This window comes from Elephantulus edwardii, unplaced genomic scaffold, assembly GCF_000299155.1.
Source record: "Elephantulus edwardii isolate Elephantulus edwardi_28Jun2011 unplaced genomic scaffold, EleEdw1.0 scaffold00117, whole genome shotgun sequence".
NCBI classification, from domain to species: Eukaryota; Metazoa; Chordata; class Mammalia; order Macroscelidea; family Macroscelididae; genus Elephantulus; species Elephantulus edwardii.
This window is the reverse complement of record NW_006399867.1, coordinates 10,553,728-10,580,905: the sequence shown is the minus strand read 5'-3', so window position 1 is coordinate 10,580,905 and position 27,178 is coordinate 10,553,728. Positions and strand designations below refer to the sequence as shown.

At 39.9% G+C, this 27,178-nt stretch overlaps 1 protein-coding gene across 3 annotated transcripts in view; it reads right to left on the bottom strand.

Moving 5' to 3' along the window:
- KIAA0430 (KIAA0430 ortholog) overlaps positions 1 to 27,178 on the bottom strand; it is a 34,629-nt gene that overhangs the window by 5,626 nt on the left and 1,825 nt on the right. The window contains exons 2-20 of one of the 3 annotated variants that reach the window (XM_006892673.1): positions 24,975 to 25,676; positions 24,111 to 24,285; positions 22,834 to 23,060; positions 20,156 to 20,273; positions 19,362 to 19,534; positions 15,792 to 16,220; positions 15,433 to 15,590; positions 15,173 to 15,331; positions 13,652 to 13,841; positions 12,604 to 12,782; positions 11,182 to 11,262; positions 9,371 to 9,607; positions 9,113 to 9,232; positions 5,547 to 5,722; positions 5,047 to 5,267; positions 4,169 to 4,311; positions 3,874 to 4,007; positions 2,105 to 2,307; positions 1,362 to 1,589 (exon numbers count right to left, since the gene is read on the bottom strand). In XM_006892673.1, the coding sequence (XP_006892735.1) occupies positions 1,362 to 1,589; positions 2,105 to 2,307; positions 3,874 to 4,007; positions 4,169 to 4,311; positions 5,047 to 5,267; positions 5,547 to 5,722; positions 9,113 to 9,232; positions 9,371 to 9,607; positions 11,182 to 11,262; positions 12,604 to 12,782; positions 13,652 to 13,841; positions 15,173 to 15,331; positions 15,433 to 15,590; positions 15,792 to 16,220; positions 19,362 to 19,534; positions 20,156 to 20,273; positions 22,834 to 23,060; positions 24,111 to 24,285; positions 24,975 to 25,676 (4,053 nt within the window). Of the gene's footprint in view, positions 1 to 1,361; positions 1,590 to 2,104; positions 2,308 to 3,873; positions 4,008 to 4,168; positions 4,312 to 5,046; positions 5,268 to 5,546; positions 5,723 to 9,112; positions 9,233 to 9,370; positions 9,608 to 11,181; positions 11,263 to 12,603; positions 12,783 to 13,651; positions 13,845 to 15,172; positions 15,332 to 15,432; positions 15,591 to 15,791; positions 16,221 to 19,361; positions 19,535 to 20,155; positions 20,274 to 22,833; positions 23,061 to 24,110; positions 24,286 to 24,974; positions 25,677 to 27,178 lie in introns of all 3 variants that reach the window. The other 2 variants (XM_006892674.1, XM_006892675.1) reach the window with 2 other exon arrangements.

The window sequence follows — 27,178 nt, the reverse complement described above, 5'->3', positions numbered from 1 at the left end:
GTTCTGTCATCCAGACTTGAGCAGGACTGAGGCGGAGATTTTGTGAGGAGATTCCCACTCCACCTGCCCCCACCCCTCACTCTCTTATCAAGGTTGTGGATTCAGAGCAATTCAGACTATAGGTTTCCTCCTCAGCAGTAGGATTTAATCAACCAACAAACAGGTTCAGGGGCGTGAGCATCACTTTCTTACATGCCTAGACCATCACCATTATGAAAATCTTTTAAGAAGAAAAAACCAAAAACTTGTTCCTTTGATGCTACTTAGCTATACCTCTTAATTTTTCAACCCAGGTTGCATATTAAAGTCACCAGGTAAACTTTTTTTAAAATGCCAGACTCATTGCCTAAGAATCTTGGTGGCCGAAGTGAAGCCTGGGCATAGTATCTTCCAGAAGGTCCCTGGAAGCTGCTAGCCGCTGGGGTTGCACCATGAGGCTTTGCTCATTTCTGTGTATCACATTCAAGCTTCCCACTCACACCTTTAGCCTGTTAGCCACACTTAGCTTAAGTCAAAGGTCAAGCCAATACGCGTCTCAATTGCACAGGACACTGTGGACTGTTATCCTCTTTAGTGTCTGGGACAGAACCCTCTTAGAGTTCTTCCTATTCTCAGAGACCCCTACTCTGTCTCCTGGGAAGGTTCTTCCTCTTATGACCAGAACTGCTTCCAGACCTGATGGGGAGAGGTGGCTTGAACCCTGTCCAGCTGCCCTGCGTATGATGGGAGGGTCAGTTTAGTCCACAACAGGGGAAGAACGAAGCTACCCTCTCTAATACAACTATACCAGCAACAAAGATAATTCTGAGTCCTACCTTGCTCTAAATGTACGTCTTAATAGAGTCAGAACTGGGGGGGGGGGAGCTCTGTGGTTACAACTTAAGAAGAAAAAAAAATCAAAATCTAGGAGATAAAGATAGGTGTGAAAGGGTCCAATTGCAGGTCAGCGGTGCTGAGAGCAAGCACTCCAATGAATTAGCCTCATCAATTTAAAAAGATTTCCTTTGCCAAAGCTGCTCAACAGACACTTAATGACCAAAACTCTGAAATTCTGTTCTCTCCTCAAACTTAAGACATGTTCTGTGAAGCAGTATTAACAATTTCACACAAACCAAATTGTGTTCTTTTTTTAAAATGGGAAGAATCTTTTGTAAAAAAACAATGTATTCGAACTTTGTAAATAAATCAGTATAATATAAAAAAATTAAAATAGCCAAGTTTTTAAAATAAGATAGAGTGCATGTGTAAGTGCTACATATAAACACCCCCCCACACCCACATACACCCCCACACACAATCCCAGTGAGGATTAAGTCATCCCGAGTTTTATTTCATGACAGGAGAAAAGCACACCTCTTTACCTTTACAACATGGCAGAGTTTCTGTGTTAAAGCCAAAATTGAGCTGACATCATAGTCCTGGAGACGAAATGTGTAGCCAAAAGTCTTAGCATATTCTGTGAGGAGATCTGTCATCATAAGGCAGTTGTCTTTTTGGGATCTAAGGAGTTTAACAAACTGGGCAGCAAGAGCTTTGAAGCGTTCTACCTCCGTCAAAGCGAGGATTTTCTCTTCTCCACATTCCAGTACCTGAGGAAACAGATAAAAGGGAGGAGGGAAGGGAGTGTGAGAAAGTTACAATTGTTCATGGACTGAAATGTCATGAAAATGTACACAAGCTAGCACTTCAAAACCATTTTTGAGATTCAATAATAATAAATACAGAGGAGTAATAGTAACAAAAAATATAGATGATTAAACAGAAGTGTCAATAGCAAAAATGGGGTTTAACTTAGGAAAAGTTCAATAGTTGGGATCCAACATAAGAAATCTGAAAAGATGATAATAAAATCAACCTAATCCCTTGCCCAATAATGACCTTCAATCAGGCTGGAATAAAGCATCTGATTTCTAAAGAAAAAAGACACATATACCCAATTTTAGATATGAGTCAACAACACATCTTTTCTAATCAGAATTATTTCAAGATTTTTCACTCTTTCCCAATTCCCTCCATTTTAGGTAAACAGGCCTTGAAAGTGAAAACATTCACCCTCCAAAAAAGTTTAAAAAAGTACTTAAATAATTAGAACTTCTTAACTCACTTGTAAAATATCAGGTATGGCTTCAAAAAGTTCAATTAGCTTGGTAAATCCATAGTAGGAGAGTTTGCACTGTCGGCCAAAGTGGTGATGGTAAGAGGGAATAAATTTATTAAAGGGCATCCGGAAATGGGGCTGGTGACGCAGCAAATCAACAACATCTTTGGAGAACTGTTTTGTCCTTTCTATTTCATCCTGAGTACGTTCTTTAAAAAAAACATATACAATCACATTCATGATATACTCAGTCCTAGTCACTGCTTAGTTTTCTAAGCACACAGTGTAAAACAAATATACATAACTTCTTTCTTTGCAAGTGGTTCCTGTGCTTGTTATGGAGAATACCTGGAAGTCACGATACTGTTATACTATCCTTGAAGACTGGTATGTCATATACTATTATGGTATACTGTGATGTACTCTTCTCTACCCTCAACCCAGTAAGACGAGTGTGTGTATGTATATCTGTGTACACACAGTAAAAGCTGAACTTTGTTCCCCAACAGTAGACAACTGAGAGAGAAGGAAAACACAAATATTTTCCATTAAAATGAGCAATACAAAAGTGGTAAGAGGCACCTTGTCAAAGGCGGAAACCTTGTGAGACCTACAACTCCCAGAGACAGGGAGTTCTGTCAAGTTCTCACAAGAATATACGAACGTGTTCATGTATGTACTCAAACATGACAACGACATAGGATGCAAGTCTCTATTCTCAAGAACCACAGAAATTCTCTGTGAAATCACATTTTTGAATAGTCACATGCCTTTTATTAACCTTCTGTAAAAACATGCTATCAGAAGAGTACCAAATATCAAAACCTTAGCAAAAACACAAACGAAAAAAGCTTAGAGGTTTTTGTTGTTCCTATTCACTATAAAATTTTAACCGGGAAAAGACCAGTATTGCTAATTCTGGCTGTGGAATACTGTGGATTCCTACATGTCAGTTTTCTGTAGGAAAAAAACTGCAGTTTAACACTTTAACAGTGGTAGATAAAGACAGTAGGCAGACTTCTTTTTATCTGTCCAATCTCTTGGTGGCATAGCCATAATGCATCATGGCTACTAATCAAAAGGTCTGCAGTTCAAATTCACAAGCCACTCCATGGGAGAAGGATGGGAAGCCTCCTCTTATAAAGATGTACAGCCTAGAAACCCAATCCCATGGAGGCTCACAATGCGTTGAAATCAACTAAGGGCAGTGTCTTTTCTTGATGATTCCATCTCCTAGACCTCAATTGCAAAATTACTAAAATTGTTAAGGAAAAAAAAATTCATTTGTGCTTTCTTTCCAAGGGTGTCTATGGCTTAAAGAGCCAGGGATGGTCTAAAGAAGGCATTTCAGCAAAGTACTGGCTCTGCCTGTGTTGTTGTGTGCCATCGAGCTGGATCTGACCCACAGCTGACCGTCAGCGGGTTTTCTGAGGCAGTAAATCACATGAGAGGAGACTGCCCATCTTTCTCCTGCTGAGCAGCTGATGATTTTGAACCTTTGGGATTGCAATGCAGGTTCTTATCATTAAGCTACCAGAGCTCCCTATGTTTCCTATGGAGAAAATTCTAAAACAACAAGTGTGCATTTCTTGATCTTGACTAGTAGTTCCCTCTACTCTTAAGAACCAAGGCACAACAGAGCAATAGTTGTCAGACTGCACCTCCTATGGGATAGTCAGGAGTCCCAGAAAAGGAAAAGGGGGTCCCTTTTACACAGTAATTTTAAAATAACTATGGAGATTGAGTACAATTTCAGCAAACTGAGGTCAACATACCTCTTCTTGGGATACAAATCACCATTTCACTATCTTGTTGAGACAAGAAGACCGTTGTGTCTGGAATCTCTGATAGAATATCAATCAACTCACAAACACCATATTCAGTGACATCCCAGTCCTTTGAGAAACACCTAGGTTTTAAAAATGGAAAGGGACAACTAAATAATATTGCTAAAGTAACTCTCGCTTTCCCAAAAGAATGCTAAATAGAGGACTTAGACAACTGTTTAACTGAGGGAAAGAAAAATGTTATAAAGTATTTTCTTTTCTTCTTCCCCTCTCGACAACTCACCAGTGATAAGCCTGTGAGAACTCCCTCACAATGACCTGCTTGCTGGCTTGAGATTTGAGCAGTTTGAGTAAATCCTGAGTGAAGCGCTTCACCTGGGCCCTGTGGGTGAGTGTCAACAAACGTTTGGAGCCCATTCCGAGAATCTGCAAATCAAACACCTTGATGATTACACTTGAAAGACCTTGACAGAACCCGGCTTTCTTGTTGATATCTCTCTCCTGCTTCTGCTCTCCTCCTCTGCATACAGTATCTGCATGGTCAGCAAGACAGAGATGACCAAAAAGAACAACTGCCCCAATGCCAGGGGCCTTTCGTCCTCTGTACACTCTTTCCCAAATACTCATGAGCAAGAAATGAAATGCCTATTAACCGTTAGGGTAATTAATTTTGCCTCTGAGAATAAGTTGATGTTTTCCAGGTCATTTTTACAAATGGGCACAATTCTGCTCGGTACTTTAACAAGCAGACTTCCTAAGATCCAATGTCCAAACTCTAGCCCAGGAACTAATCTCCCAGCTGACCTATGATAAAGGGTAAAGCCAAGCCACTGGTGCATAAACACAAGTGGTAGGTGCTTTTGGGGTTGACACTTGTGATAGTGAACAATTCTGAAGGGAACGGTGCTAAGAGGAGCATGAGGATGCAGAGGTTAAAGGAAAACGCTCCTCAAAGCTGGTAAGGAATTCTCTTTTAGGTGGCAATGTGTAGTTCTCTGAAGACTTGTTTCTGTTTCCCATGCTCTGAAGAAAGCATCGCAGGGTGATTTTCTTTGAACTGTGTTTTTAGGAATTCGGTTCCTAGCTAGACTGTTGTTTCTTGAGCCGAGGGCAGCTGAAACCATGAAGTTCTGACTTTAAAGACATGAGATCACTCCTCACCTGTAACACATGAGGTACCGCTTCTAACAGTTCGATCAACTTGGAGTAGCCATAGTCCGACACTCGGCACTGCTTTGCAAAATGATGGTGATAGGATGGGATGAAATTGCTAACCGGTGTGACGCACGAAGGCTGGTTCTTCAGCAAGTCAATCACTTCCCTGCTGAACTGGATCAGCTGGGGGTTCCCAACAGGACTTTTAGAGCGCAGAAGCCAAGGGTCTAGAGACAGGAGGGTGGGGAACAAGAATATATGTAAGACCAAGTATCATTTCAACAGCTAAAACAAAGACAATGGAAGTTTCAGTTCCTTGACTGAGTTCCATCACGAACAAGCAGACGAAATCAAATTGGAGCTCTCCTTCTTGGCCTCTACACTCATATTCCCGCTAGTCAAAGTGCCAGGTAGAGAAAGTTAAGGGATGTCCGCAAACAGTGCTTCTCCCCTGCCGACCTCATAGAGGCGGCGAAGATGCTCCAGATGGAACTCCTGGCACCTACCTGCATTCGGAGGGGGGGGCTTGTTGTGAATCCATTTGATCACTTTGACACCATTCTGTGCTGTGGCAATGTTTACACCTGGAACACAGGTGATGAGGTGCTCTAAGGGAACACTCCCTCTGCTTTCATGCATCACTTCTAGTTCACCAAACTCTGCAGCGTAACAATCCAGAAAGCTGAAAAGGGAGGCGGTGGGGGAAAAGGGAGGAAAAGGAAGTAAAATAATGATAAAGAAAGCATGCATTCAACAGAAGACTTTTCTTTTTTTTCAGATTTTAATGACAGTTTATAAAGAACTTGGATTTCCATTCATTCATTGTTGCTCCTTATTCTCCCTCCCCCCAGTTTGCTTTCCTATCTGGGAAAAAAGTTCTTTCACTGTTATACAGTCATCATTCCCCCTGCGTAACTCCCACCCCGGGGACCACTTTACTATACAGCTCTTATTCTGGACTGTTGTCATGCCAATAATACCTAATGATATATTCCTTTTATACAGTTCTCTCCCTCATCTGCTTCAATGCCATGTACATTATAAATTCCCTTTTCTTAGGTTTTCCCCAACACCCATACAGGCATTATGCAGTATTTGGTTTTTTTTGTGACTGAGATATTTCACTCAGCATAATGTCCTCCAGGGTCACCCATTTTGTATATTTCATGAGTTCTTTGTTTTTCAGTGCTGTGTAATATTCCATTGTGTGAATATACCACAGCTTCTCTATTCGTTTGTTGATGGGCACTTAGGTTGTTTCCAACTCTTTGCTATTGTGAACAAAGCAGCAATAAACATGAGTGTGCATATGTCTGCTTGGGTGGCAGTTCTGGTTTCTTTAGAGTATATTCCTAGTGGAATTGCTGGGTCAAATGGTATTTCTATTTCCACCTTTTTGAGAAAGCACCATACAGCCTTCCATAGTGGTTGCACCATCTTACACTCCCACCAACAGTGAATAAGGGTTCCAGTTTCTCCACAACCTCACCAACATTTGTTGTTTGCTGTTCTGTTAAATTTTGCTATTCTTACTGGGGTGAGATGATATCTCATAGCTGATTTGATTTGCATCTCTCTTAGAGCTACAGATTTTGAACATGTCTTCATGTGTTTGTTCGCTATCTGAATGTCGTCTTTGGTGAAAGAAATGTCTCCTTTGTCCATATCCTGTGCCCATTTTGCAGTTCAGTTGTTTACCTTTATTTTGTGGCGTTCAAGTATTCTATAAATTCTAGATAAGTCCTTTATCAGACATGTCATTACCAAATATTTTTTCCCTAGTTTATGGCTTCCCTTTTTACCCTGTTGGAGAAGCTTTTGGATATGCATAGGGATTTGATTCGTAGACAGTCCCATTCATTTACTGTATCCGTTCCTGGCTGTAGGTTTTTCTGGATGCTCGGAAGACTGTTCAAGTTGTGGATTAGTGCTTCCAGAGTTCTTGCAAGCTTTTCTCTAATGACATTTATAGTCCTTGGTTTTAGTCGTAGGTCCTTGATCCACTTTGAGTTGGTTTTTGTGTATAGTGCGAGGTGTGAGACTTGTTTGAGTTTTCTGCAGATGGTTTTCTAATTTTGCCAACAGCATTTGTTAAAAAGGCTGTCATTTCCCACTTTACTGATCTCATCTCCTTGTCAGAAATCAGTTGACCATAGGTAGATGGGCTGATTTCTGGGTTCTTAATTCTATCCCATTGATCTGTGTGTCTGTCATTGTACCAGTACCACGCTGTCTTGACCACCACAAGAACTAGACAAGAATGTCCACTATCATCTCTCCTATTCAACATTGTATTAGAAATTTCAGTGGTAGCAACAAGACAAGAGAAGGAAATAACAGGTATCCAAATTGGCAAAGAGGAGGTAAAATTATCTCTATATGCAGATGATACTATAGTATACTTAGAAAACCCTAAAGACTCATCAAGAAAACTACTGACAAGAGTCCAGAATGAAGGCTACATAGTAGAGTGGACCTGGGGAAGGGACTGTAAAACAATGGAAGACTTTTACTTTTCAAGAGTGTACTGGGAGGGAGGGGAAGGCAGGGAGAAAAGTGCAACAATGAATGAATGGAAATCCAAAGTCTCTGTAAATTTTCATTAAAATTAATAAAATTTTTTTTTTAAAAAAAGAAAACTACTGGACATAGTTGACCGATTCAGCAAAGTGGCACGACACAAGATGAACATACAAAAATAATTGGATTTCTCTACAGTGACAAAGAGAATACAGAGCTGGAGCTAATAAAAGCAATACCCATCACAATAGTTAACACAAGATTAAATACTTGGGAGTAAATCTAACTAGAAACACAAAAGACTTATTCAAAGAAAATTACAAAACATTAGTATAAGAAATAAAGAGAGACCTGGAGAAGAAATGGAAAAATATCCTTTGCTCATAGATAGGACGACTCAATATTGTGAAAATGACAATCCTACCAAAGGCAATCTACATGTTCAATGCAATCTTGATACAAATACCAATTCCATTCTTCAATGAGATGGAAAAGGCAACCTCCAATTTCTTTTGGAATGGAAAGAGACCTTGAATAAGCAAAGCACTCCTTAAAAACAGAAACAAGGTAGGAGGCATCTCACTCCCTGATTTCAAATCCTACTAAACAGAAGACTTTAAAAAAAAATTAGAAAAAAAAAATAAATTAGGCTTTATTTCAAAGCCTCATTAAACAAATAATTTGTTTCAAGTCCATTATCTGTGTTTGAATGTGAGAAGTCAAGGTCATAGGTATAGGCTTTGTATTCAATCTAAGGATGTAACCACGGTTCGGTCAAATGGATTCTTCTTTTTTGCTAACTGGAGTGGTATCCACTTCCTAAACAACATGCCTCTGGAAACTATGAGCTTTGATAAATGACGTTATAGAAAGGCTTCAGGCCTTTTGTTCATAGGGTCGCTATGAGTCATGCTCGATTCAACAGAAATCAACAACAATAATTTTTCCATGAAAAAGTCCTCGTGGTGCTGTGGGTAAATGAATGATTTGATGGGCAAAAGCTCTGGCTGCTAACTAGGTCAGTGGTTCAAATATACCAGTCACTCTGTGGGAGGAAGTTAACTTCCATAAAGATTTACAATCTAAAAAAAAAAAAAAAAGATTTACAATCTAGGAATCCCTGTGTGTAGCTCTATCCTGTCAGACAGGGTTGCTTTGAGTCAGAAGTAATTCAATGACACTGAGTTTTGGGGTTTCTCTTTCTAATGTGAAAATTTACAAGATAAAAGCACCTGAGGAGGTACATACTGTCCTGGTTCTGGGGCACATTTCTGTTACAGTGTTTATACTATACCTCTTGCTTGAGGAGCAGAAATTGTCCCTTTCCTGTTTAGATTCTGAAAATGTAGCAAACCCCCAAATTTCATTATTGAAATACTGAGTAAATAAAGTCATTCCAGATGCCCTTTATTTTCCTGCAAGGCTGACAACATCAGGACAGAGCAACAATCTAAATTCCACATGCAACACTTGCTCAGGGCAAAGTGTGGGCAGTTTCTGTGTAAAGGAAAACTCTGGCAATGCATTCACATAGCACTCTGAGAAGATTCACCTTAATAAAGGCACAGTGCCCTCATGTGTCTGGAGAAGACTATGAACTTGGGGTGCAAACGTCTTCAATGAGAGAATCACAAAAGGAATCTTGTATGAATCTGGATCAAATTCATGTTCACTGCAGAAAAAGAGAATAAAGCATTGAGTTGACCCTGTTCTATTGTTGAAAATGTTTACAAATGAATTAAAATATTTGCAAATGTTCCATGACCTTATGCAGAAGGATAATTTCTGAGGGAGATGAGGTGGTGCATACCTGAATGCCTTATTGGAATAATGCTGTCGGCAGATGGGCTCATGGTATTCTAACTCCTCAAATATAATTGGGCTGCAATTTGCTGAGGAGCCGTCGTGAGACTGGGAAGACCCCAAGGGGCTCTGTCGTGCTTGGATACTGGGTAGGAGGCACACCAGTCTCCCATTTCCTTGTTCACGGATTGCCACTGTGTCTGTTAATTTATATAAATCTGACACATTCAATTTATGTCCAAACCTACAGCAAGGAAACAAAGGGAGAGGTTGACTTGAATGTTTTTCTTTCGTTACAAAGAACTGAGTACCTTGATTGAAAAACGTATAGAGTCAAGTATAGTGAGAAGCATCTGTGTAACCTCCTTAAGAATGTTTCATCTGGCTATCACGGTACATGCATGTATTCTTACACATGCTGCCAATATGCCCATGAACACAACAGAGCACACAGGGGACAAAGTTACACAAACACCTTGAGGGAAGGGGTCCCTTGGCTGGGGAGCGCAGGAGCATACTCTCTGGCAACACCAAGATCAACTGGCCTGATGCAGTTTAACAAGACAATATTCTACATCTTCCTCTGGTAAGTAGTGAGTCCTGTCAAGGGTGTGACTATTGGTCTCTACTAGTCAGGAGGGGGAAAAAAGGTAAGACTGAAGGAAACTAAACAACCACACTAACATCTCACAGCCTCTGTGACCTTGAACCAGAAGCAGCTGGACCCCTGCCATGACTGTCAACCACTCCAAAAGGAGTGGTCCTGGACATGGTGAGCGAAAAATGCAAAATATGGTGCAAAACTGTGCACGCAATCAAAAGTGTCTGAATGATCCAATGAAATTGTTAATGACACTGTTGGAATGCAAAATGCACATGAGTGGAAAACTCTTAAGATTTGCAAACTCTAATTCTAATAAAAAAGGGGGAGAACATAACTCTGGAGTCTAAAATTCTTAATTTTCTAAAGGAAGTTTTTTAAAAAGAAGTGTCAAGATACAAATGTAAATCTGAACACCTCATTCTGTTTGTCTCATCGCTCCACCAGGTTGAAATTTCCCACGGGTCACAACCAGAGTTTTTTGGAACTGCAGGTTTTGTCAGTTGCTGTCAAACTTCTCCCACAAATCCCTTGTGGAGTGAGATCTGGGCTTTGCAGGGTTCTTATAAGCACTGGGATCCTAGGCTGGCCCAAATCCAGGCAGGAGGCAGAGTCAGGCCCCAAATCCAGGTGTTAAGAAGGGGTGCAACAATGAATGAATGGAATTCCAAAATTTCTGTAGATGTTCATTGAAATGAAAAATAAACAACCTAAATTAAAAAAAAAACCCTAAAAAAAAAATCCTAATACCATAACACCCTATCTACCATTTGTTAGCATGTTGTATAACAAATTTTACTTTTTTTTCTTTAATATATATACCTTCAGAGGGATTGCTGTATTAAATGTTCTTTCTATTCCCAACAAAATTCCTTTCCATAGATGTTTTCACCATTACACATCCCTGTGAGAAGTGTATGAGTGCTCTGATCTTTCAACACCCTCTCCAGCTTTTGGTTTATTGCTGTCTTACTGAATTTTGCTTTTGTTGCTGGAGTGAGAAGATATCTCAATATGCCTGCAACAAGCCATGATCTTTCCAATCACCTGCTATGCATCTGAGAGCTGGACAATAAATAAGGATGATAGGAGGGGAAAAAAAAGGAATGGCCCGACCCTGGAAATGGGGTCCAGAGTCCGAGTGGTTCTAGCAGAAAGAGGGTCTTATAGGCAGAAGTCACCAAGATCGACTGGATTCATGAAAAAAATAAACTTACTTTTTTTCATAGATGTCTGTAAATTTGAAAAGAGGCAGACAACAGGCAGGAGCATCTTGAAGAACAGACATTGTTTCAGCACTGTAAGACAGAATTTTAACTAATTAGCAAACAGATCATTTTTTCCTATGTTAGCAGCTCTGTTTTAAAAGAATTCATAAAATTGATAAACACAATGTGGATGCAAAATAAAGTTATCTGGTTTTGCATGTCAGAATTTGTTTTTAAGAAAGATGTAAAGATCCTGGAGACAAGTTAAAGAAAAGAGTCTCCTCCAGGATTATTTTCAGGCTGAAACCCTGGGGCTTTCCACACTTGTGCATTAAAAAGACAGAGTACTCACAGTGGGATGGTTCCCTCACTGCTAATTCATAGCACAGGGCAGAGCAGTCTCAAAGTCTCCTGCTCAACTCACAGCTTAGGACAGACAACTGAATACAGTGTTATCGCCACTATTTGAAAAAAATGAAAAGGCAAAATGACACCTGAGTTTTGGGGAGTGGGGAGGAAGGAATCCTGAAAATTGCTGTGACAGCCTGGTGTAAGCCACAGAATAATGGGTGGTTTGTCTGCTGCTTTTATGTTTCTGAACTTTCCTTGAAAGAGTATCATTTTTATTCTAAGTGTATGTGTGTGGGAAACACATTTAGAAAGTAGTTCTTCAGCTTTCATTCAGAATAAAATTCACAAAACATTAATGATGAACTGCGAGTCAGAGCAAAAATCTTCAAACATCCAACTAGGCATGGAGGAGTCTCATATTCTTAGTCCTCTTCAGAACAGAGGCAGCCAAAGAGCAAGCAAAACTTTTTATGAAATCAAAGGAAACCAGCACCAGACCCTTAAGACTTATAGGAAGTGGAATGAAAATTTAGGTGTCTATGTGGCATTAAGAATAAAAATGGAACAAACTGGGGAGGAGGGTAGAGAAAATAGTGCAACAATGAATGAATGAAACCCAAAATCTCTGTAAATGTTCATTAAAATTAATAAAATTTAATAATTAAAAAAAAAAGAATAAAAACGGTTAAGTGGAGAGCTTGAAGCTATGTAGCGCTATTTCTAGGTAGACTCATTTTCTCCTGAGAGTTGAAGTGTCGTGTTTCAGACTTTCCAGGCTTATAAACCTTCATTATGATGTCTGCTATTTTCTAGAATCTTTTCTGGATGTGCAGTGTATTATTATTTCTTGCTAAAGGGCTGCCTAGCTACACTTCACCTTTGCTTAATGACAGGAACAAGGGTTAAATAGCTGATTTCCAAACCATTACTTAGAAAAAGCATTACAGCATAGGAAATCATCACAAGAAGACAGGAATGTGACCAAATCTGGTTTTTGTAATTTCTAAAATGGTTTCTGGGTTAAAATGTTAGTTCCTGAAATAAATGGCTTACTTTAAAATATTTTTCCTGCTGTTTTACCTCAGTAAAGAGAGTGATTTATTAGTAGCTCCTGTGGCAAGTGATACCAGGATCTTCTTGCTGCCGATTTTGTATCTTTGGAGGCCATTCACCGCGCTGATTGCTTCTTGTAAAGTTTCCATCTGGACAACAGCTTTGAGCTGATAATCTGTATGGGGGCTGAGCTCAACACTCTTCACCTACAAGCAAAGTGGGCAGTTAGGTCACACCAGGACCTTGCCATTTTAAAAAGGAGGTGAATCATTAAAGAACTACACTGGTTAACACTTCTGTGGGGGAACCTGACTGAACCCCATACTTCTGCTGACCAGAGCTCAGGTGATCTAGCACAGACACTAGCCTGGTCTGCCTTGTGTGCTCCAGCACACACAGCTCTCCAAGGCAGGCTGGGAGGCCTGGGAGGCATCTTCAGGGTCTTCTCCAGACCCTACAGAAATCTAGGGAATAGGCATGTTAAAGATCTATAAAAGCTGAGTTTTAGCAAATAACCTCTATAAACTGAATCAGATACATAAGCAAAAAACAGCCAATATTATTCTGGAACCCTGTTTTCCTATTTCAGTAAACTGATTAAAACTTATTAGTGTTTTATTTCCTAAAGTGCCACTTAAATTCTTGCCCAAGACCACAGGTACTTCTCACTCCTAGTTTTCCTGCACTTTGGAGCTGTGTTCTACAATCTGGAAACTAAGATCATGACAAAAAGACTAAAATTAAAAAAGGAAAGAGCTAATTTCATTTAGAACACAGAAATCCTGTCAAGAGCCCTGATGGCAGAGTGGTTGGTTAAGTACCTTGCTGCTAACAGAAAGGTTAGCAGTTGGAATCCAGCAACTGCTCTCTGGGAGAGGGATGTGGCAATGTGCTTCTATAAAGATTTCAGCCTTGGGAATAGGCCCCTTTTACCTCGCCCCACTAGCTCCTGGGAGCTGGAATCCACTTGAGAGCAACCTGGCCATGCATATGCATGTTGACCTAAGTTCTCCTGACTAAAAAAAAATGTCATTAAAGGGTAAAACAAAGGGAAGAACAAGAGTGAGGTTTTTACCTTGCCATGCCTGGAAAAGGCTTCCTGCATGAGCTGCTGCAATTCCTTCCGGGATAACCTGTAGTCTATGTTGCTGATCTGGATGTCAGCACCGTTTGCAAATGGGTCTGCACAGTCTGAACCACTGCTTGAATTTGCAGCATTGAAAGCGAGGGGGGAAGTTCTGTGTAAAAGGTTTGGCAACAGAGTCCTGCTTAAGACACACATACTGAGATTTTTTTTTTTACAAAATTACTATTCTATTTATTGGCTGTGTCATTTGGGCTCTAGTTAGCGCTACATGGAAAAATTATTTTTTCACAATATGTGTGTTTTTATCGTAAACATGCAACAGTTTATACCTAAAGGTATTCATCAAAAAGTATCTTTTAATAATAATACTACCTGTTGACTTCTTATTGACAATCAGAGTTTAGGATCAAATATTCTTTCATTGGATTAATTAAAAGCTGAAAGCAGAAATTATAGCCAGGCCTGATAAAATGAAATTTCCATTCTTGACATTTAATGTTAGGAAATGAGTTTTAATACCAACTTAACTTCTCTTTGGCTCTGAAAAAAACTAGCTAATCTTACCTTTCTATTAAAGTCTTTCTCCACAGAGTAAATAATTTTATGTGAATTTTTACACGGAATTTTATGGACCTAGTATCACTTTCAACAGTGATTCTTCAACATAGCAAAATGAACAGAATACCAGAAGAGCTCATGGAAATACAACATGGCCTGGAGCCCCTTCTCTTTTCAGACTTGTCAGAATTATTTAGGAAAAGTCAGGAAAGCTTAGATAAGGGTTTTACAGACAACTGCAGTGGTTTACAGAGAATAACTTCTCAAATGTTGTTGTTAAGTGCCATTGAGTCATTGGTGACTCACAGCAACCCTATGAACCGAAGTCCTCGACACCTGTGTGACTTTCATCCTTTCTCCAGGTTCATAGGATTTCCAGAAGCCACTCCTGCCTCCAAATAGCTTCTTATAAATAATCTTCTCACTCCTAGGGAGCTCTGGTGGCCTAGTGGCAAGAAGCCACACAGCAATCCTGAAGGCATGAAGCTTGAAGCCACAGCCGCTCTGTGGGAGAAGGATAGGCAATCTCTTCCTATGCGATTAACTGCCTCTGAAAACCCACTAGAGGGTCAGCTATGGGTCTGTTCTGACAATACCACTGGTTAAGAATAATCAATGCATGCCTACTTTGGATTTCTTCCTCAACACGGGAAAATGGAGAATATAAGGACATATGTCAGAATGTAAGGTGCCTCCCATCACTGACCAGGAATTTTCAGAACTTCTCTCTGACTCCTGCTTCCCAAGATCTCCACAAAGAAGAGGCAGTGATGGCATAAAGTACTGCTCTTGAATGCTAGCTCTGATAACCTGACAAGAGAGCCTGGATAAAGAGGGATGGACGACTCATCCTTTTCTTTACGTACTTCTGTGTTGCTTCAATTCTTTTAAGAAAACGTGATATTTGGCAAACCTCTCTTACCATACCACGCACTGTGCAGCTGGACTTACCGAGAAGACCAAGACTGAGGTGTGAGCAGAGGTCCGACTTGTCTCGATACGATCAGCTTGCTGAAAGCGGATGGGTAACTGACTTGGAACAGGGTCTCTTCTTTATCTTTTGCTTCCGCAGGAGAAACAGTAACACTTCGAGCACTAAGGTTCTCTTTTCTAACGGGGGTGGGGGGGTGGGTGGAAATCACAGGGAAAAGGTTACTCCTTTTCCTTGACATTAAATAAGCAATTACAAAATAAGAGTTTATTGAACATACTTCTGATTGCCTTTGAAAACAGATTCTGCCATCCCCGAGTTTTTAGATGTCGGCACTGCAGCACTTGGGTTACTGTGAGGAGGTACGACCGGCCTCATGTTACCCTGATGGGGCTCACTGTTTCTGTTGCTAGTCTTGGATTCCAGGTGGCACAGCTCCTTAAAAGAGACAATTGCATTGGGGATTAAAAATTTCAGGTTTCCAACAAGAGTTAAAACCCTATACAGAAAATACTTGACTTTGCCTATAGTAAAAAAAAGGGAGGGGGAGGAAGCAGCACACGCCAAGATCAAACAAGTACCTAAGACAAAGAACTAAACCTACCATAAACTTCAGAAAGCAAGAGGTATCAAAATTACCTGTAAACTTTTAATATTTGCATTTTTTGCAGCAGATCCAGAATTTGCCTGTGACCCTTTTCCAGGCGTGGCTTTGGCACTGGAAGACTGTTCACTTGAATCTTTGATGAGGCACAATTTTAGGTTCTTAAGTTTTTTAGGAGACTTCACTTTATCAGCAATTGCACTTGAACTCTTAGTTTCAGAGAGTTCTCTGTTTTTTGGAGTAAATGACACAATGATCCTATTACCAAAGACATCTTCGTTCTCCATTCGCTTCTGAGCCCGTTCTGCACTATCTTGGTTTATGAAGCGGAGAATTGCACTGCAGCCTGTGATACTCAACACTTTCCCACCACAATTATCAGACAGGCGCCTGAGCCTGTTGCTGATGCTCTTGCCATCTTTATTTGCTGGTAGGTTATAAACATAGAGCAGAGTATGGCACTGCTAATACAGAGGAAAAAATGGGTTATGTCAGGTTAATGCAAGGGAACACATTCAGTTACAACTAAGAACAAGACAAGACCTCCAAACTTTGGCTGATAACCTTGGAGAGGTGAAAACTACTTAGATGTAAGAGGTTGAACTTATTTATTTAGTGTTAACAAGGGAACTGAATGCTGTTTTTAAAGACCATGCTAGCCACCAAAGCCCACACACTGTGTGACTCCATTTCTAGAGAACGTCTAGGAAAGGCAAATCTATCGGGACAGAAAGAAATTGGTTCTGAGGAGGTGGAGATGGCGTGACCTGCAAATTGAGATGAAGCACCTTACTGAGGTGATAGTAACATCCTAAAGCTGATTGTACAACTCGATATACTGGCTAAAAATGAGTAAAGTGTATACTTAAAAGGGAAATTCTGTGCTGTGTTACTTAGCTTCAAAGAAGTCTATTTTATCATTCAGTAGGACTACTGAAAAACATGTAGATCTTGCCCCCGCCCAGACAAAGCAACAGGCAGTCAACCTGCAGGTTCTATTTATCAGTGGGAGGGGGGCCAAAATGGCAGTAAGGGATCCCGCAGATGTCCAGGTGAGTGGAAAATGTGCTGATAAACAGAAGTGCTAGAAGAAAACTTAAGGCCATTTGGGAGAATGTGATAGCCAGAAACCAACAGAGAAATCATTAAAACTGGACAAAGGAAGCTAATAACGTATTATCCAACAACAATAGAAGGCTATTTTGTTACACTGCAAATAATTAATACCCTGACCCATATCCCACCCACTGCCATCTGGTAGATGATAACTCACAGTGACCCTCTTTGAGGTTTCTGAGGCTAGAAATTCTTTATGAGAGGAGTTGGCCCATCTTTCTTCCACAGAATGGCTAGTGGATTTGAACTGCTGACCTTATGAGTAAGCAGTCTGATGATATATTACACACTGTCATCTCGGCTCCTTAATGATTATTAAGCAGATACCAATTTTTCAACCTATCAAACTAATAAATGTTTAAAACCAACACTACACTCTCATTTCCTGTTGGTAATTAGTATAGCCTCCCTACAGAGCAACCTGGATAAAGCTAGTGAAATCCTGACCCAGAATTTGTTTGCCTTGGAACTTATCTTACAAACTACTTATCCAGAGGCTCAAAAGGGACACATGCTACCTTTCTGAAAATAGTAAAGATCTGGATATCAAGAAAATGTCCAGTAATAAGAAGACTGGCTAAATAAACCATCAAGGTTAGCCTTAAATGTATGGGTTTTGTGTGTGTTTTTTTTTAAAAAAAAATGTTTTAACCAAGACCATAAATTTCTAGCTAAACAGAAAAAAAAAAATGTTTTAACTCAGTAATTTATCATTTTTTTTTTAAATGTGGGAGATTTGTTGATATATATTGACATAAAATGACATGTAAGCTATGAAATTGTTAAAAACAAAGTCACAGAACACTATGTGTATGATGTTTTGTGTGTTTTTTTCCAGGAAAAAAAATGGAACTTATTTAAAAATTTGGAAGACCATGTCAAACTCTTAACAGTAGTTACCCACGGAGGACAGGGTTGTGGAAGCTTCACTTTGTACATTTCTGAATATTGATTTTTAAAGAAACCCAACAAACCAATAAACACATTTTTCTAATCTGTATCATTCCAGTCATCCACAAAGTCTAAACTCTTCCTGATCCACCCAGGGCTCAAAACCCAGGAAGCATAAATATATACTTAATTCATTAAAATTAAAGAACAGAACAAAGAACACAAAAGAAAAAGAAACGTGTCTCCAATTACACTAGTAAGGGTGACAAAACTTCTGGTAAAATAGAATGTACTGAATAACCAAATCTCTCTTTCCTGTCTTTTTACCCTACATGTAGTAATGATCTGCAAATAAGAACACTTACAACTCAAAGATTACATTTGATATAAAAAGCCTTTCTGATTAGAAAAAATGAATGCCAGACAAAGGCAGCTTTAAGCCAAAGGTCAAAAATAAAATGACTAACAACAAAGGTGAGTTAGAAGAGACGATCAAAGCTGAGGCAGGGGCTGCACATAACTTGCTGACCAGCACTCTAGACTCCCCATCTGTGACTGTCCTCAGCCAGATTCTAAATTTGTTTGTTATCTAGAAACCAGCAGGGACGAGCAGGAAAGGGTTGGGGCCCAGGCCTGGCTTGGCTACAGCCAGCTCTGTGACCTTTCCCTTGTTTACTTTCATTGACTTCTTTCTCCCTAAAAGGAAAATATCAGATGAGGTAATTTCTAATACTTTCGTATTCATGTTCTTTAACTCTTGTTTAAATTGTCCACTCTTCCCTATCATTCACTGTTCTGCCTCTCAGTATAATTATTACCATCTCTGGAAGGCACATATACATCCTCCAAACAAGTTAAGATATAGTTCAGCACAGCAGGAAACGTTATCTTAAATCAAGTCTAGTAGAAACGATCCCCCACTGGAAAATGTTCACATTCTCTTGCTCATTAGGCTTAAATAAGGTGTAGGCATAGCAATAACTACGCCTCCTATATCCACTTCTATGAGACAGGGCGTACAACAAGAAACAGTCTCACAGGCCCGCCTACTAGGTTTTAAAGATTAAATGCCTCAAAACCAATCTGTTTCTTTTACTACTACAATCATACATGCTATGAAAACCATCACTATCTCCTTCATTCATAATTCTTAGAAGCAAAAAAGAGGTAGCTCTTATGCCATTATTTCTATTTATTTGATACAAATCCCTGCTGGCTCTGGAGTAACTGGCCTGTGGTCACCGTTAAAGCAAACCTAAAAGTCAATTCCCTAGGGTATTTTGATGTTGAAGGGACAGGGGAAGTAAAATTCAGATATATCAGATTTGGAGAGAACTTAAGGTTTCTAAATCTTATGTAACAATCTAGTCAGCCTCTTCGGGAGAAAGATGGACAATCTCCTCCTGTGCAATTCCAACCTCTGAAAACCCGCTGGAGGGTTAGCTGTGGGTCAGTTCCGACTCGATGGTAAACAACAGTCAACCTTGTACACAAAAGAGGCACCCTTAGGCTGGAAAACCCCACTGGCAAACTAGTTAGTCTTTTAAGCTCCAGAATCCATTATTAGAGGACAGAAGAAAGAAGGCAAACCAACTTACTGGCATTTTTAGTGGTAATCTAGGGGGCAAGTCAGAAATGAACTCTTCAAATCGGATCAGCTCGTTAGCGTGGTGCAGCAATGCTTCTGAGGCCTGGTTTTTATGGACCAAAATGATGTGGAAACCATGCCTGTGTCTCAGGTCACTAAGTTCCAATGCAAAATTGACATCAGCTGGAAAAAAAAGATACAGCTGACTCGTTCCCAGACATCAGAAACACGTAACAGAAGGAGGTAACGCTACTGAATTACAGACACATACACATACAGACATGTGCTGACAGACACCAGACACGTACATAACAGAAACACACACACAAAGCATACTTGTTCCCTAAGTTCAAAGTTGCCTTTTCCTTAAAAAAAAAAAATACTGCACATCAGAAAAAATGAACATGGCAGATAACTATCAAGACTTACGTTATTTTCAAGATTAAAAAGGAGCAAATAATAGTTGAGGAGGGGCCTCAAATTTTGAAAACTATTCATTTTAGATTTTCTAAAAACTAGCACTACTGAGCCAATGAGTTTAAAAAAAAAATTTCTAAGAGCTCCTCTAATTAACCTGGCCCCAGAAGAAATATCGTTGGTATTCTTTCTTAGTTTAAATTCCAAGACGAAAATACAGAATTCTACAGAGATGGAGGTTTTTATTCTAAACAGTTCTAAAAATAAACATAAATATATCCTATGTTGTACAGTCGCTCTGGGGCAAACTTTAATGTGTTTTTTTGGCTTCTCTGCCAATTCCTCCACAGTGAATTTGATTTGAGCAGCAGACATTATCACACTTACTTGATACAAGAACCACAGTGGCTGGAGCCGTGTGTGTATTTGCAAACCTTCGGAGACTCTGTCTGAGTTTATCATCAGCAGCATTCTTCGCGGTGGCATTGATGTGGGCAACAGTTACCTGCATTAATGCAAAATTAAGGGCAAATGAGCCAACACTGAGGGCAGGAAAACACCATACGCTCTTCCCACATTTCAGTAGTTAATCTTTAACTAGATAAAATAATGGAAAATAACTTCAGTTATTATCAGTAATGTTATTATTGCCAATTAGGAATGGGGGAAAAAAAATTGCAAGCAGATCTCAGTAATTTCAAAGCAGGTTCTCCATGGGAATTAACAGCATCCCTCACTATCCCGGCTTTCACCTTCTGTTTCTGCACTTTACCCAACACCCTTTTGGAAAACAGGTAGGAAAAAAGGAGCAGAATTCAAAGTAGTTAAATATACTGTCATTAATAGCTTTTGCAAACAGTGAAGTGGCAGAAATGTGATGTGTAAAGTATGTGACAGTTGACTGAGGTAAGATATACACTGCACTTCATGCCGTCATCTATAGCTCTCAGGATCCAGGGTAGGTCGTGGGAGGAGAAGGGGTGTGTGCCTCTCAGGGAGCTAAAATGGCATTTCTACCCTAAAACCAAACTGACCGCTGTCTTGTAGATCCTAACTCATAATGACCCCTAGAGGACAGGGCAGAACTGCCCCAGGGAGTGCTCAGGGCTGCAATTTCTTAGGGAAGCAGACTGCTACATCTTTCTCACTCAAAGTAGCTAGTAGGTCCAAACTGCTGAGCTTTCAGTTAAGGGCTGCGAGCTTAACCATTGTGCCATGCCTCCTCCAAAACAAATCCACTGCCATCAACTGGATTTCAACCTTATAAATAAAGCAGAGTAGACCTGTCCTATAGCGTTTCCAAGGCTGTACATATTTATGAAAGCAGACTGTCACATTTTTCTCCCAAAGTGGCTGATGGGTTCGAATCTTTTGGTTAACAGAGCATTTTAACCCAGCATTAGCAGACTTTTCTCTAAATGGCATGGACTCCTGCTAAAACTTTCGGGTTCCCAATGGATGCCTCCAAATCAAGGGAATACTTCTTTTAAGAAATGTGTCAATTACAGGTTTCTGTTAAAAAACACACCAGACAGCAGTACAGTATAGTGCTTGTCCAAGAATGAAAAAAACTAAGTTCTAGTTCCAGATTAAGAGAGCAAACTTTGACAGTTAAATCGTGGATCCTCCGTTTAATGGCTATGTAACATTAAAAGTTACCTCATTTCACATTTAAAGGGCAAAATAACTCCCATGCACCTTGTTTTCAGGGCAGTTATAAAAACCAAAAACACCCCATTATACCTTTTGTTGTTGTTAGAGGTCACGGAGTCCATTCCAACTTAGAATGACTATGTTCGAGAAAAAGAGAAACAGCCCTATCCTGAGCCATCCTCACAATCTCTGCTGTGTGTACACAGCCTTGTCAACAGTCAGTTTCACTGAGGTCTTTTCAGATGATTGTTTCTTTACCAAGTATGATATCTTTCTCCAGAGATATCCAAAGTATGTTTACGCAAAGTCTCACTACCCTTACTTCTAAGACCATTCTGACTGCATTTCTTTTTTCTTGTTGTTGTTGTACCAAAGAGATACCAAACTATTTCTTATTTTTCCTTTTTTTTGGTCATTTTTATTTTATTTTAATAATTTTAATGAACATTTACAGAGATTTTGGATTTCCATTCATTCACTACTGTACTTCTCTCCCTGCCCAGCCATCCCCCCATCCCCAGTTTGCTCCTCTCTTTGAAAAGTAATAGAAAAACTCCCTCCCTCGTACACAATCTCCCCGCACCCTTCCCACCACCCCAAGTACATTCCACTATGCAACCTTAATTGTGGACTCTTGTCAAGACTGAATTTCTTAAAAAAAAAACAAAGACTGAATTTCTTTTACAAGACAGACTGACTTGCTCTTTTGCAGTCCACGGTATAATCTGTATTCTTTACTGACACCACAATCCAAAAGCATCAATTCTTCCTTATTCACTGTCCAACTTTCACATACATATGAGAGAAAAGAAAATACCATGGCTTGGGTCTGCCCCACCTTAGTCTTTACACTGATATCCTTTCTCTTTAACACTACAGAGAGGTCTTTGGCAGATTTGCCCAGTGCAATACAGCATTTGATTATTTCTTGAATGCAGCTTCCATGGGTGTGGATAGTAGATCCAACTACAATGAAATCCTTGACAACTTCCAATCTTCTGTTTATCATGATGTTTACTGGTCTAGTTGTGAGGAATTTTCTTTATATTAAAATGTAATAAAGTTATATAATACATTATCTTATAAGATACATTATCTTCAAATGTAATTAAAAGACCATTAGGTCTTTAAGCTCCACCAGTAAGTACAGTTTTTAATCCTGATCAGAAAGCTTAGTGTAAGTCAGGTAGCATTACTAAACAGCCAAACACGATTATTTCCACTACTTTAGAAATTACTTTATGTGTATGTTGATTTCTCTTATTACACAGAGCAAGAACCCAATATCATTAGATACTTAAAATTTTAAATTTTATTTAAAAGAATTCCAAATTTTAAATTGGAATTCTTACAAATCCGACGAACTTATTTTTTAAACACAAAAGATTAAGATCCCTCCCCCACTTTTTTACCTGGCAGTTATTCAGCTCCTGAATAACTTCTTTGTTCTCTTTACTGATGTCACATACACAGATGAATTCTGCTTCTCTGTGGCCTTTAAAAAACTTCTCACGGATTCTTTGCACAACAGCTGTAGCAGACCGGCCAGAGGGAACGGAGCAGTTTTCAATATCCCAAAAAACTCCAATGGGGGGTAAGTTTTCTAGCATCTGTCCAACTACTGGAACTTCTGGTGACCCTAAGAAATGTTAATACTTTCATTTACACATAGTGAAAATGAAATAGCAGCTGGATAAAGCATTGGCGAACTACTCATAATCCTTAGTGGCAAAACCCCTAAATTATGATCAGCATCAAGTTTAAGGAAAACAATCTCACTGGCTGACCAAATAATAAAGCAAGCAATCCTCAGCTATCAAAGTATCATCCTAAGAGATTATTTCAATTTCAAAGGAGGCAACAAACCTGCAGGACACATTATTTTAAATTTGCGCGCGCGCGCACACACACACACACACACACACACACACACACACACAAATGCAACCTAAAAGCATGACCCCTTCATAAGCTTACCAGGATGGGCTTTCTGGGAACTAGCATGTACTTAAATGCATGCTGCAGCCCTCGACCTACAGTGAGGATCAGTCCATGCTTGTCTACTTACTCAGTGCAACACACTGAAGAGATGATGAAAGGTGACATTATTGTTTTTTATTTAAATTATCTTAAACACTGCATTAATAACTGCTTTAACATTTTAAAAATGTTTTCTCAAAGTTAAGTGCGGGAGAAGGATGGGCAATCTCCTCCTGTGTGATTAACTGCCTCTGAAAACCCGCTGGAGGGGTCAGTTTTGGATCGGTTCCGACTTGATGGTATACATCAACAACAACAAAGGTAAAGTACCACGTTAACAATTTTTTGGGGGAAATGAATTCAACTGAGGCCTCTTCGATTTTCAAATACTGCTTTAAATCAGGTATTACAACATCTTTACCTCTTCTAGAGAGCATACAGTACGAACCTAAGTCTTTTCCAGTACTTCATTTACAATGCTCCCAATTTTACAAGTGATTATAAGCACTCTTGGTGCATCATAAAGAGCAAATGACTTACAGATTAATAATGAAAATAAGAGATGGAACCAGAAACTTGCCATTTACATACACAGTAAGAGCTTTAGAAACAGACATAAGGAATTTCTCAAAGGTGATTAAATGTAATATTAATAAGGGAGTTTGAAAACTACTTAAGTATGCACATTTAATACCATACTATCATTTACCAAATTTCGAAGCAGCTTTGCCTAGACTGGTCGCCAATAACAACGTGGTCTCCTTTCCTGTTCCTTTGGTTCCACAGCCATTACACAGAGGGATAGCGACAGGTGCAGTCTGAGTATTTGGAGGTGGTATATTTGGCCAGACTTTAGCAGCATCAATTACACTATTTCTTGCCGGCTGTTTTAAAATTTTTTTAAGAAAGGGGAAGTTTCAGATCACTTTAAAACCTAAAGGTACAGACAACACTGAAAACACATGCTAAGTGTTTTACTTTTCTACGTGCTAACCACTCAGATAAGACATAACTTCTCAAGTCAGCTCTCCAAAATCATTACCTATGGATTCATAAACTCATTTCAGAGAAGAGACATGAAATGACTTGAGATGGCCATGTCATCTGAGCCTTTATGCTTCAAGCCACAGATCTTCAACAGTGAAGGCCTCATACACACTGCAGACTTTGCATAGAGGATTTAAGCCTTCACCTGAACAATACCACCACTGTCACTGACTGAGGCTAAGTTTCAAGTCCTCGGCGTTATTACAAAAGACAACATGCAGCTGTTACCCACACTACATGAACCGACTCATGTACTGAGAGTGCCTGGGTTGTAAGAAATCCTCTCTTGCCTTTAAAGACAAAATAGAGCCCAAAGCTTTGTTAAGCTCAGTTCACATATAAGAAAGAGAGTCACTTGTAACAGGAGGTTCTGAAATGAGCTATGTCAATAATTACTCTGCACTTGTTTTAACTGTCCCTCCTATTTTACTGCTTTGATTCCTTCAGAGCCAGCACAAGTTATGCTGATGGCAAGAAAGCTAAACTTCAACTGCACCCGGAATAACAAAGGAAAAAAGATACACACCTTGTTTAAACAGTCTTCGCAGTACAGAGAGCCCTTTAAACAAACCGGCGGTACCACATTTAGGTGCAAAGAGTTGGTGCACAAGTGAGGCGTTAGTTCCGACTGTGACAAGTGCTCTTCCAAATGCCCTGGAGCCCCGCTTGTGAAATCAGGACAGGGGAAATAGCCAGCCGCGGAGGGGCAGCCCTGGAGAGCTGGAAACTGATGCAGCTTGTGCACATTACTGTGACAGGACTGGAAATGGAGCTTTCCACAACAGGGCAGGTGTTTGCAGGAAGAAGACAGGTTACTTTCTAGACACATGCTGGGGAAGTCACTGGCAATGCCTGCCAAGCTGTTCCTAGCTGAGGCATTCTGGAGTGGAGATGCAGGCTGGAAAGCAAACCCTGACCCTACTTGACACGTGATTGTCCTGGTGCTTTGCGAGTCTAACAGTGCGCCCGTGTGTATCAAGCTACCAGTCCCTCCACTACCACCACCACCGCCACCACTACCACCAAAGTGCATTGGCGACGTGGAGGGTTCATTAGTGCAATGAGCACAGCAGCTTACTTTGGGGACAGTTGAAAGCTGTATTTTAGGTTGCTGAAGAGAATGGATATCTGGAAGTGGGACTGCTGGGAAAAGCTTAGAGCCAGCATGAAGGGGAGATGGTACATCCTTTAATTCCACAGCGACTTTCTTGTTCTCCATGTAATCTTTCTGAGAAAAGAGAAGCAAAACACAAGTTAACTTTATGAGGTCAGTAATTTTTGTCACTTCTATCCTTTTACATAAAAAAGCAGGAATCATGTTCAATCGTTTCTAACACTCGATCATAACCAAACAAAGTGGAAAAGCTGTTAATTTCGCTACAGTGTTGAGAGGAGGTACTCAGCTTCTACTCAAAAAGTCAGTAGTTCAAATCCACTGGCCACTCTGAGAAAGAAAGGTGTGGCAAGCTGCTTCCGCATTTTTGCTTTGGAAACTAAGGCAGTTCTCCTTTGTTTTATAAAGGGCCTACAAGTCAGAACTGACTTGATGACAGGGGTTTTACAAACACGGTTACTAGGAGTTAGAAGTGACTAAGACAATCGGTTTTTCATTAGGGATGTCACTCTATGCCAACAGGTTTTTAATTAGGGACATTCTTCAGAGGTCTGCGGGAATTAATGTAAACAGCCAACTAAAACTAAAGCTCTGTTCTTGAGTCTTTTTTTTTTATAAGGTTTTTTTATTATTATTTTGTGTGTGTGTACCATCAAATCGGATCTGACTGGTACAGGAGGAGACTGTCCCTCCTTTTCCCGGCAGAGTATTTGGTGGATTTGAACCGTGCGCCTCTGGGATTGCAGTGCAGCTTCTTGCCACTAGACCACCAGAGCTCCCCTGTTCTTGAGTCTTAAGAAGAAAGGGGGTGGGGTGGGTTCTCTACATCTTAAACAAGCTATGTTCACTGTCTGTATGTCATGACTTCCCATTGACAAGCACCATTTGCCTCGCAGAATCTTCTAAAGGCAAAAGAGGTGGTATGAAAACAGGCATGAGCAGCATTTAAACAAAGACCGCTCGAAAGCAAAGTGCTCTGAAGGAAGTAACTGTTCCCTAGGGGCTTTAATAAGACTTTTAAGAGTGGGAGGTAAGATTCCAAATATGGATGCTAAAAGCCGCCTGCCCAACATTGCTGATGACATTTAGCAAACCCTAGGATATCACAACCTAAAGCCATAACACAATCAACTGAAAAGAACAAAGAGCATCAGGACATCAGGTATGAAAGAAGTACTACGCTGTATTTCTCCAACATACATAAAAGAGGCCAGAATATCTAAGCAAGGTAACATTGTTGTTATTGATTGCCATTGAGTCGAGCACATCTCGTAGCGACTCTATGAACAAAAACCTGAAGCCTTCCTCTAACTATCTCATTTATCAAAGCTCATCATTTCCAGAGGCATGTTGTTTAGGAAGTGGATGCCACTCCATGCTTCCAAAAGCATGGTAATAATAATTAGTAATAGTCATGGTAATAGTAAGCATGGTCATTAGCGACCTGGATTTGACCCCTACACTCAATAGCTGTAGGACCTTGGCTAAGTTATTTAATTGCTCTACATTTTGGTTCCTCATCCATAATTTGAGACTAGAACGTCCCAGCTGACTAAGAAGTCCTGGTGCCACAGTGGTTAAACAGATGGTTGCGCAGGGCCTGGGCCACAGAGACC